The 12073-nt window shown below is 37.7% G+C and overlaps 2 protein-coding genes across 2 annotated transcripts; both read right to left on the reverse strand.

The window, feature by feature from the left end:
* Nucleotides 1-338: 338 nt before the first annotated feature.
* Nucleotides 339-2349, reverse strand: LOC140798169 (NAC domain-containing protein 83-like). Its single transcript, XM_073151933.1, has 3 exons — nt 1849-2349; nt 1198-1487; nt 339-826 (listed from the first exon to the last, which is right to left on the reverse strand). The coding sequence occupies exons 1-3, from the start codon at nt 2027-2029 to the stop codon at nt 581-583; spliced, it is 717 nt and encodes a 238-aa protein (XP_073008034.1). The 5' UTR covers nt 2030-2349; the 3' UTR covers nt 339-580.
* Nucleotides 2350-5979: 3630 nt separating this feature from the next.
* On the reverse strand, nt 5980-10510 carry LOC140797939 (glycerophosphodiester phosphodiesterase GDPD1, chloroplastic-like). Its single transcript, XM_073151647.1, has 8 exons — nt 10092-10510; nt 9814-9995; nt 7549-7608; nt 7375-7455; nt 7076-7276; nt 6781-6876; nt 6486-6682; nt 5980-6397 (listed from the first exon to the last, which is right to left on the reverse strand). Exons 1-8 carry the CDS (start codon nt 10186-10188, stop codon nt 6190-6192), a joined length of 1122 nt encoding a protein of 373 aa, XP_073007748.1. The 5' UTR covers nt 10189-10510; the 3' UTR covers nt 5980-6189.
* Nucleotides 10511-12073: the final 1563 nt, after the last annotated feature.

Consider the following 12073-nt stretch of genomic DNA (forward strand, 5'->3'; position numbering starts at 1 on the left):
AGAGAAAAACATGGTGATAGGAAAACATGGATCACGATAGACTTACTAACGACAAAGAAGTGAGTGAATATATCCCACAAGGCCACAAATTATTTCACAAAATCCTCGCAGAACCAAATGGGAGACCTACAGTAAAGATTCTGTCTTCTAATTAAATGTATATATGATGTATGCTTTTTTGTTCAACTCTTCTTATCAGAGCATTTGGTTCTCTTTCCTGCTCATAAAACTAATGATCTTCAATTACCACCAAGAACCTAATATTAAACACCAACTGCAGGTTTCCACTACTATATTTTTTTTAATGAAAAACGTATCACCTGATGAACTGAAGAGTATTTCAGCTAAGATATTCGATTTCATTAGAAAGAAAAAAAAACATCACATCCACATTAGCCATAGTTCATCTGATGCTAGGATCCTTGTTCTAACTTGGAAAAAGAAAAACACTTACAAGAGATGATAGGCTACAGTTTCTTAGCTCAAGGTTATTTGTTTGGATCTTCCAGGAGAGCAAAAAGGCCTAGGAAGCTCTGATGTTTGTTGCAGTGAGTAAACCAGGAGCTTGAGGCCTTGCTTGTCATGGAGCTGAACTAGTGCTGCTACTACTAATTGTTTCTTCTTCATTGCGAGAATCAGCTGAAAGGTCCGTGACACAGCTCGAATCTGATGAAGTCGATGATGGAGCATGTTGATCGCTATCTCCCGGTCCTACGGAGTTACCGGCCTCAATACAGTATTCTTCGGTCTCAATGTTCATCTTGGTAGCTCTTTTCTTCTTAAATATGCGGCAGAGCACCCAACAATTGCTCGGAACTATGTAATTCTGCATACAAGAACATTGAAGAGAGTTAGTTGCAATGGAACTTTATGTTCAAGTTCTATCCTCTTTTTTTTAATTTGCTTCTTTCAACACTCCATCTTGCCAATTTGATATTTAACTGATGGAATCTTCAGTAGAAGCACCAAACGACAAAAGGCAATACAAGATCACTAAGAAACTTGTTGTTTACTTGACCAATTGACCTGATATTAGGTAGGATGATATATAAAAAAGTTAAAAGGCTTTGCATATAAGCTGCATCTCCTCTTTCTTTTTTCTCTCTTACTCCTTATTCTTTTGCTGGTACTCTTTTTTCTTTATCAGCTTAAAGATACTCAAAAAAGTATAGAAGTCAAGTAAGAATAGAAGCTCACATAGGCTGAGTTCTTCATCTGGGCAAAGCTGCATGCTCTGATCTCGGCGGCACCGGCAAGGCGGTATTCATGCATGATCAATTCGGTTCTACATCCTTTAGGAGGCTTTCCATGACAGAACACAAGGACCTTCTTCATCCCCACCACTTGTTTGCTATTACTAGCTATAATTTGCTTGTCCTTCCCTGTGGCCTTCCAGTAACCAGACCTCGCCGCCCGGTTTGATCGGCACCCCTTCAGACCCTTTGCCTCTCTGAGGCTGAAGAAGTACTTCTCTTCTTCACACCCATCTAAATATTTCAAAAAGAAACATTACAGAGTTATTCCACATACAATATTATGACATGGAGCTCCAAATCGGCTCTATTTTTTAAACAAATTGTTTGAATCTAAGTACAAAATTCATCTTGCTGTGGTTTGATCTGCTGGAATTACTACAATGATAGGTTGAGAGCAACATTGGTGAACATTTCATCCTGGTATGATTTGATTTGCTAGAATTTAACACATGATCAAGTGAGAAGGGTGAGCTACTCTAACTACAATATGACCAGTATCCACAAAACAAATCCTTTATCTAAATGCAAAAGAAAAAAAAAAAAAAAGATCAACTTGGCATGCTTAAATTTCTGGAATCACTCTACTACTAACCAAGTAAATCCCAAGGATTGTACTTGCAGAGATCTATCTCAGGGATGATTGAAGCCGGCAATGGGCAGGAGTAGACTTTCCTCCTGAGGTACTGCAGAACAAGCTCTTGGTCAGTGGGGTGGAATCTGAACCCAGGAGGCAACCTCAGTGCTCCATGGCTCAAAAAGCTTGGTTTTTCCATGGCCCAACTCAGCTCTCCTTCCCTTCCTGTAACTTTGCGCACAAAAGCTCACACCTTTGGGCTCAAATGGGTTGGACTAGAAGAACCCCAAGTTTGATTTCTCTCACAGAATGGCTACTAAAGCGAAAGAGAGAGGAGAGAGGAGAGAGGAGAGAGAGGGAGAGATGGGTAAAGTATGGGGAAAGCCAGGGTGCTTTATAGTAAGGTTGCGGGAGGAAGGAGACGACCTTGTGGCGTGAACCAGACTCAAGCCTCACAAACTCCACCATTAAAAGAAAGGGCGGAAAACGAAAAGTGTTGAAACAGAAGGGCGTAACTGCAAAAAAGTTAAAAAAAAGTTGGGGGGTAATTATACCATAAACGGCATACTATTGCAGATTTTTACATAAACTCTCATTTAAATAAAAACAAAACGGTCCCTCGGAGGAAAAAAAATATAAAATTAAGTGAATAACTAATAAAAATTACATTTGAAAATCGGATAAATAGTTTCAAGTATATTTCTTTTATATGTTTTTTTTTACTTTGTCAGGGACCTTTTGGGAAATTAGCCCTTGTGTGTGGTCCCTGCCACAAAATGCACGGAGGTAATGGAGGAAAAAGGGGGCATTTTGCAAAAGTACTTTGGTGTCCAAAGGAAAGGGGTCTGCCGGTGGAATTGACCAAAAACCCCTCGCTTGTTATCGCTATTTACCGCCGAAAGCTGGAAGGAGGGGTCTTTGTCTTATAGGGGCATAATGGTCATCTCGCAAGACAAGATCCGCCGCATGGCGAGAAGATGCTGTCACGCTTACAGCTGGACAGCATCGACGCCCTCATTGGACCAGTTGAATGACGAAGTTGCCCCTCACATTGTATATTAGTACGAGAAGGCCCTCTTTGCCAGCTTTGTTATATATAATAAATATATTTGGAGATAGTGCTCAATTTAAATCACGGCACTAACTTAAAAAAATAAAATATTATAAGGTATTACTAATATCTATCTCAAGATAATTTTAGACGTACTTAAAATGTCACACTAACGTGTAATTCCAACCATTTTCTCAATCGCATTCTATCTCTAATTACTTAATAATATATAAATTATTATTAAAAGCTCATTTGGGTTTTTTTTTAATGCGAATTATCGAAAAAAATTAAAGAATTTAGGGGGAATATTTAGTTTTGGAAGGGGGCAAAAAGGTAATTGGATTTATTATGGGAATAAATTTCCTCATAGAGATGGGATTTTTGGGGGCCTCCTTGTTTCCAATCCAATAGACAAATGGAAGGATAACGACAAAGTTGCCGCCTTCCAAAGATACCCCACCTGGGATTTTCCGTGATTTCCCCTTGTTAACCATCTAATAAATACAAGAGAAGATTTTTTTTTTTTTTGAACAAAAAAAAAATAACTCAAGATTTATCAAATGACATAAGTGCCCTTGATGAGTTCCAACTATCTTCTCATAAATATTATGTATTTGAATAAGGTATGGGAGAGGGGAGGTGTCAAAAGGGCAATGATGTCATTTCAAGTGGGAGCATGGAAAAACGTGGGCATGGGGTTTGACATTTGAGATGAAAACTTCTTTGGCTGCCGTAGGGAGAAGGGAAACCATCTACCACCTTGTTTGCTAAAGTGATTAATACCAAGTGAGTGATAGATAGATAGATAGATAGATAGATAGAGACTAAACATCTCTTAGACTCTTCACATACTGTAAAAAAAGGAAAGGGAATTGGAGCTTATTATATATCCAAGTTGCAAGATATTAATTATAAGATTGTCTCCTAAGTATCGGCCAAAGTTCTGAATTATTATTTCGAACTAAATATTATAACGATTTCATATATATATATATATATATATATATATATATATATATATATATTATAATATTATAATAATTTATTGATATTTATGGTCAAAGTGGATTGCGTGTGGGAGTTTGAGGAGGGGTTTGTACTTTGTAGGACTAGAGTTTGCTCTCTTTTTATCATCCTATTTCTTTTGCTTGTTTTGTTAGGCATGGGGGGGTTGGGGGGGAATGTTTGTTAGCTGCTTGGGAGGGTTTTGCACGTGAGAGGAGGAGGGAGGAGAAAGACATGGACCACACTACTACTTGATGAGCAGGTGCTCTAAGGGAATTGGTTGCAAATAAATATCTCTCTTTCTAGTTTCTTGCACTCGACCAAGGACATTGTATTCATTTGTTGTCTTGTTCCTTTTTTTTTGTTTTATTTTTTATTTATTTATTTTATTTTTGCAATCAATGGGAGGATTTTAATCACCTATCAAAAAGTGGTACCTTAGTAGTGGAAGAACATTATGGTTAGGGTTTTTATTATTTCTTATAATGTATGTTAGAAATTATAGGTAGGGCATGATTAGGGTTTAGTGTCTAAACCAACCAAGCTATTCCCCCCTACTGGGGATGATAGTCTTTGACAATATGTGTGAATTAGTGTATAGAATACCAATAGATGTGGCCAACCCTACTAAGAATTCGACTATAAAAAAAAGAAAGTAAACTCATATAGGCTACCACGGGTCCAAAACCCTCGCATACTCGTATATAATTTTCACTATAAATCATCCTCATGCACTCCGGATAGGCTCGGATCACCCTTTTGATAGCTCAAGAGCTAAAATTATTTTAGCTACTCATGGGTCGATATTGGGTTATGACTCAGTCTGAGCTGAAGCCACATGAGCTTTCCATCAGGATTAGGTTCCGATCAGGTCAAAGTAGCCTAACCCTAACCCTAATCCTACCTGTGTCCTAGTGGATCAGATTCGAGTCGAGTCATGCTACTGCGCCAAAATCTATAGACTACATAAACCCTAGGGTTTGAGAGTGCTATCTAGTAAAAAAAAATATTGAGGAGATATCTTCAGATTTGGAACCTGGGTTAGCAGCTTTCTTTCATGTATTGATCATATAAGTATAGATGTGGATTTGAGTCAGTTGAATCAGATGACCATTTCTTTCACTGACAAAGAGAAAAACTCAAGAGAATCTGATGCGAACTGAGTCAAATCGGATCACATCAAGAGGAGATTAGACTCAATGGATTGAGTCTAGTTATCTTATTTGCTTATTTGGTTTATTTAGAAGGTTAGGATTTTATTTAATTAGATAAATCTAACTCTTCGTAGTTTTGGGAAAATATTCGCAGAATATTCTACAAGCGTTCGAATAATATAGCTGGATAAAATCGCCAACATCCAGATCTATAACTTTGGTATTCACGAAACGAATGATTAATCTGTGAAAGATAAAGAAGAAGGCTGATTTAGTTAGTTAGCTAGCTTTATTATTGTTTGAATTTCAAATAAATCGGATAATCCGCATGTAGATCCGATACACTATGAATTTTTACTCATATAAATAGGAGTGGACATGTATTAATAAGGGGGAGATGGAATTGAATCATTGAGAAATCTGAGTTTAGCCCGTTATTATTCTCGTCCTTATCTTTTTTTACATTAGCCGTTAGATTGTCTTTATCTTCATAGGAGTATATCATAACTGTAGATCCCATTCAAGCATCTAAACTCTAGCCATCTCCTACCTCCAACAGCCACCCTACAATACGGTCGTCCACCACCACCCTTGGCCGTCCACCACTCTCTGACAACCGCCACAATGTTAGAAATTACCGTTCTGCCCTCTCTGGCCTATCTCCACTATTTTATTTTTTATATTTTCATCCTGATTTTCGATTTAGGTGAAACTAGAGCCATTAGAATCCTAACTCACGAGGCTACCTCCATCTAAATTTTCATAATCATCTTACAGACGGATCGTTCCAGATCTGGTCCGTAACAGAATCAAGTCTTCTCTCTCAACTGCTGGTAAAAGAAAGAGAGAGTTCAATCTTCATGATAAGTTGTTCACTACATGAAGTTAGCACATTCTCCTCTCTCAAAAACTAGTATACTTCATCCAGAATGAGCAGCATAAGATCAAGATCATGCACTGAGACTTCAGTTTCATGCTTTCAAATAGACAACAGAAGAGTGAGGTACAAGACTACAACAGTGTGCAAACTTTCTTTCCCCCAATAATGGCTAAATCCCCTTCCAAAGGGTCTAAGTTAGCTTGAACCACTCAGGTATTAACTACATGCACTGAGATGCTACACAATCTGTGCAAGTGGAAAGGGGAATTCTATTGCACCAGCTCAGGTATCAGCCTCAATAAAAATGAGAGCTCACGCTGAGAGAAATTGGGCTTCGTGACTTCCTCCACCTCTACCTTTTTATCTCCTTCAGGGCTAATAAACTCTGAAAGGGCTTCTGTGATTGTCTGAACTAGATCAGCAATAACACCATTGATGCCCATCAGGTGCTGCATGTATACAGCTTCTGGAACATTGCTGGAAAATAAGCAAATTTTGTTAGAAACAATGGAATAGTTTGAACCCAGTTCACATAAACTAGGATTGGTGTAAGATAGTGACTTACTTTAGCTGGCCATAAGTTAGAAGGGAAAGGTTAGATTCTTTGATTCTGTGTATTGCTGATGGATTTCTAAAGATGGCTTTAACTTCTGATACGATACCGTGCAAACCGCTATCCAAACACAATTTAATGGCCTCATCCAAGGAGTTCCTTCTGACGTCGCTGTAGATTTCTGATCCTCCATTTGTAAGGAAGAATACCTGGTTCAAGAAGTGAAATAATAACCATGTAAATAACTACTCATGATATGAAAGATCTCTCTACTGAATTAAATCATTTAGTCCAGTGTTCAGCTTACAGGGTAAGCATTCTGCAATTTGCGCATTAGTTGTGCTGCATCAGGTTGGAAGCTAGAGAAAAAGATGGGTCTTTCATTGTTGAATTTGAAAACCACCTGTCAGAAAATACAATAACAATTAGGATAATCGTGTTATGGTAACATTAGATTAAGGCCTAGTTTGGTTACCAAATAAAAAAGACATGGCCGAAGTTAATGAGAGGGCCTTCTATCAGTGTAGGAACCAAAAGGAGCATAAACTACTCCAGCAAAATCATCTGATGATTATAGCAAAGAGATGGGATAGAAGGCATACATCCAGGATAACTTGAAGAGTATGAGTAAGATCTTCTTCTTGGTAGACAAGATGGTCATCAAATTTTAACTCAATATTGAAACCAAGATGGGCATCAACCATCTGAAATGCTTCTTCTAGAGTGCAAAGATGGTCATCAGATTCCACATTCCAACTAAAAACTCTGCCATCTTTTGTCTTCCTAAGCAATGATTTTCCTACCTGAGCTCAAAACCATGGAAAGAACTGTTAGAATTCTCATTAAAACAAAAAATTCATCAAAAAAGATCTAATAAGTAGGGAATAGAACATATTTATACCATCCCAGATTCTTTTTGGGGTCCATAGGATAGAAACTCCTCCAAAGAAAGATCTGTGACACGCTTCTCAGACATATTACCCTGAAGGATCAAAAATCAAAATCAAATTTAGTTATGGGTAAAATCTTATATAGAACAATTATCGACAAGTGATGGATTGGAAGAGATTCTTACATTTTCTTCGGCTAGTAAGAAATTGTCGTGGAAGATGATAGGACAGTCATCTTTTGTCACCTACAAAAATGACATTGATGATGGTACTCTTCTAAGCTTCTTCGCGCACCCAAATTTTTTAAAAGAGGAAATAAGAAAAAATCGCAGAAAGATAGATAAATTAGTATCTTGATTTAATGCGTGCTGATATTAGAAAGCGAAGCAAAAAAAAGTTCTTCCTTTGGAACCAACTTTCAAACTTTAGGTGGATATTAGCAAATTAACCAACTCCCATCCCTCTTCTAATGGAATTCGAGTAATTCGATACTTTCATCTCCATCTTTACTACAATCACTAATCACTAATCACCATAGCTAGTGGGACGTTTTACTATCAATTTGCAATCTTTCCTCTTCATTCAGGTTTACAAGACTTGAATTATGCCTTCTCTGGGCCATGGACACAACTATACTTGTGGGGGGCCGTCTAAAGCCCAGTAGGCCAACACAATTTAGGAGGTTAGGACCACCTATTCAAAGAGGTTGCAGATCAAAGTTGTCGTCTTGTTGACGACAACGTGTTGTGTTGTGCTAACTGCATTTGGCTAATGGTGATTCATTTAGCTCCAATTGCCCAAAGCTTCCAAGTGTCTTTTATCATGGAAGATAGAGCTTTCTATAAAGCTCATACTTAATACTTTAGAGCAACTCCAATCGGGTTGAGTTCCAATCGAACTCTAAAACTAGCTCCAAATTTGAAGCTAGCAACAGTGGGGCTCCAATTGGAGCCCCATCATAAAAATAGAGCACGACTCCATTTGTCGTTTTAATCTTTTAAAATTACTTATTAATTATTATATTTAATAATTTTAATTATATTTGTATCCTTTATTAAATAATTTAGTCAGTTAAACTGAGTATAAAATTAGTTTTACTAATCAGTTTTTAACAAAAAATAATACCATTGGAAAGTTCTCATTGAGACCTTTAAAATGAGTCTAATATTAAATTAATTTTGAGTTAATTTAAATTTTAAATTTTTTATTATTTATAAAAATGAGTCTAATAAATTATGTGTCCTAAAATATAATTACTCAAAATTATTCTCAATGTAAATATTAAATATTAAAATTGAAGATCCGGAAGGTGGATACAGTCAAGAAAGATAAGGTGGCTACGGAATCGGAACCGGCGGCTACGGAGATGACTTACCAGAATATTAAGCATCTATTGCTTTTATTATGTTTAGTTAATTTCTACTTATTTTATGTAATGTAATTTTGATATTTTTAGTTAATGACATGTAATGCTTATTTCGATGTTTATCTCGTGTAATGTAATTTCGATACATTTAATTAAAAAGTTAGTAATTTAAAATTACTTTTGAAACTATTGAATATTAGTCTTATTTTAAATATCTTAATAAGAGTTTTCTAACAATATATTTTTATTAAAAAATAATAACACTAAAATAACTTATTAAATAATTTAAAATAACTAATATAATAATATATATATTATATTATTATTTTAATATATATGGAGTCCGGTGGGTTGGAGTTCACGGGCCTCTTCCAAATATGGAGCCCGGAGATCTCAAAAGTTACTTAATAGCATTAAAAGAAAAAATGGAAAAATGTTTTAAAAAGGAAAGCGGTTCAACCATGTGATAACTTATCAATTCGCAGAAACCCACGTCTTACGGATCTACACAGTTGACGGATTCGCTGCATTCCAGAAAGTAGGAATTTGTCTAATTCACGATGTCTAACACCTATTCGAAGCTGCCGCGTATCGGGATGGTTAATTTCCTACATCCCGATGACAGCAGATCCCACCCGTCGAGCAGTCCTGACACGCCTTATCCAATAACTCGCCAACCGAAAACACGCGCCGCTTGTTTTCTTGGAAACCCGCGCGAATTTTAAAAACCACCTTGATTTCGAATCGTGCACGTGACACTCACGTGGTCCCCGGGAAAACAGGAGAACGCGGCGACTCCTCGGGCTCGAACAGGAGCAAACGCCACGGCCTCGGGCGCGCGTCCCCGGTCGCGTCTCGCCGCGGCCCTATCGCCACCCGAGAGAAGAGCCCCCCCACACAATTCTTTGGTATCCGACGTGGCGGGTATAACCATACAACTCAATGGCGCCACGTCGGACGCCAGTGCATCAGAGGGCGACTGGGGACCATCTTCTTGTCAACGAACCGGCGTCCCGGGAGAGAGAGGAGAGATAACGGAAATATATAACGACGTCTACTAGTAGAACTTTAATGATATATATACCTGGACGTCGAACTCGACGAAGTCGATGGCGAACCGACCGGCTTCGTTGAAGGAGCGGATCGAGTTCTCCTTGATCTCCCTCATCCGACGGTCGGGAGAAGCCAAAGCGTTCATCCCCTTCCCCCGGTGCCCGACCACCGCGAACTTCGCCGGCGTCAGCGCCGACTCCACCGGCTCCGCCCCTGCACGAGAGAATCCCCAGGTCAGTGCCCCATCAAATCCCGAACCTAACATCCCAGATCCAACGATCGCGGCTAGTGTAGGAGAGAGATCGATACCTTTGGGGAGGAGGGAGGCGGCGAGGGCAAGGGTGGGGCCCTCGGGGACCTGGTCGAGAGTGGGGACGTCGGACACGTGCACGGCCTTGAGCGCCATTGAAGAGGAGACGTGGGAGATCGTTTAGGGTTTGGAGATCTGGATCGGGGTTGGAGAGGAAGGAAGGAGGGAGGGATTGGGGATTTAAGAAGGGAGGAAGGGATCGGCGGGATGAGGAAGCTAGAATATTCGAGGCGGAGACGGAATAGTGGAATAGGATTAAGGTTTATGCCGCGGGATATTCCGTGGGGCCCCCCTCCGCGTGTGGATTCCTCGGTCGACGTCGAGGAAGTGAATATTCCGTCTATGGCGCCGTTAACGGCGATACTTGACGGAAGGGGAGGAAGACGATAAGTCTACGGCGATAGCTCGTTCTTCTCCCGGGAAGCTTCCCCAGTTCTTGGATTATATAGGAGGAGGGTAGGGGGGAGGATAAGGAGAGGAATATTCGCGGAGTTATTCTGGTCGGTTCCGGGGCTATCCGTGGACACGTCAGGAGTGCGTGGCTGGACGAGAATTAGGTGCACCGCGGCCACCAATTTAGACATATTTATCTTACGTTATTAGTATATAACTATATATTAATCACGTTTTAGTCTCAATTTTCTGGATAACACCCTTTTCTTTCTATGTTAATGTTTTCTCTAGAAAGATTAGTGCAGAATAATCCAAGGCCAAAATTTTCCTCGAGCCATAATTACGATCATCACGTCTGGTTAATAGTTGATGAGAGTAGACTTAAATGTATGGGATTTGCAGTTAAATTAGGTAGTTAATTTTGTTGGACTCGATATGGATACAATTCTAATAGATAATTATATCTAGATCTTCTGAATACTTATTCATTTAGATATGCAAGAAAGAAAATTTAAGAATAAAATAATTATTTAATATATTTTTTAAAGAAATTTAAAGAGTTAAATACATTTTATCCTCTTCTACTTATACATAATAAAATAACTTAAATCTTTTTGTATGGGATTAGTAGTTAATTTTGGTGGACTCGGTTAATTACTGGAGTTGACAATTAATTAGGGGTGAAATTTGGTTAAATGGATAGAGAATCCGGTAACCAGATATTAACAAAACGATGTCCTTTTCTAATTTCTCTTCAGCATATGATTATATACCTATATTCCTCCCTTTGTTTGTCATTAACTCTTTTTTTCATTAATAATATTTCTTTTTAAGTGGACTTTTTTCCTTTTATTTTAGAGAAAAAAATAAAAAGATCAATAATTATTAAATTGATTTACCTTCGTATATAATTCTTATGTTAAAATAAACTTATCTGTCCAAATTACTAAAATACTCGTGTATATTTGTTAGATAAATTGACTAGGGAGAAGAATAATTTAAGTATTTTAGTGTTGTATTATATTTTTTATGAAATGCTCTTAATTACATTTGAATCTGTTTGTCTAACAAGTATAAAAGGACACTTTGATAAATCTAAGTTCATATATAACCAAGCTTGTATCTGGGAACCCAATAAGATATCAATTAGCTTCATGGCTTGTATAAACAGTAGACTTACAACATTTGGAATTAACCATGGTATTACCACTTCCTTGACTTTTTTTATTATCATAAAAACAGTCTATCATACTGATCACGTCATTAATTTCATCAACTAATTACAACTTGATACATAAGAAGAAAAAGAAAATAGAGTAAAAATTCTAAGAACAAGTCTCGCACTTAACTATATTACAGACTGAACTATAATTATAGCAATATATTAAGAACAAACACTTACACACAATGGGAGAAAGAAGAGAGCCAATCGTAGCTGCACTATAGTTTTTTTTTTTTTTTTGTTGAGCAAAACAAATAGATTGATCCTGTCATTAATTTCATTAACTAATTACAACTTGATACATAAGAAGAGAAAGAAAATAGAGTAAAAACTCTAAGAACAAGTCTCGCACTTAACTATATTACA

Source organism: Typha latifolia, chromosome 11 (assembly GCF_019914945.1).
Source record: "Typha latifolia isolate L0001 chromosome 11, TyphaL0001v2, whole genome shotgun sequence".
Taxonomy (NCBI): Eukaryota; Viridiplantae; Streptophyta; class Magnoliopsida; order Poales; family Typhaceae; genus Typha; species Typha latifolia.

Coding starts and splice junctions, on each gene's coding strand:
- LOC140798169 (XM_073151933.1), bottom strand. CDS start 2,029: ATGGAAAAACCAAGCTTTTTGAGCCATGGAGCACTGAGGTTGCCTCCT. Junction 1,488..1,848: donor CAATCCTTGGGATTTACTTG/GTTAGTAGTAGA, acceptor TGAAATATTTAG/ATGGGTGTGAAGAAGAGAAG. Junction 827..1,197: donor AGATGAAGAACTCAGCCTAT/GTGAGCTTCTAT, acceptor TCTTGTATGCAG/AATTACATAGTTCCGAGCAA.
- LOC140797939 (XM_073151647.1), bottom strand. CDS start 10,188: ATGGCGCTCAAGGCCGTGCACGTGTCCGACGTCCCCACTCTCGACCAG. Junction 6,683..6,780: donor AATTGCAGAATGCTTACCCT/GTAAGCTGAACA, acceptor TTCTTGAACCAG/GTATTCTTCCTTACAAATGG. Junction 6,398..6,485: donor CTAACTTATGGCCAGCTAAA/GTAAGTCACTAT, acceptor CTTATTTTCCAG/CAATGTTCCAGAAGCTGTAT.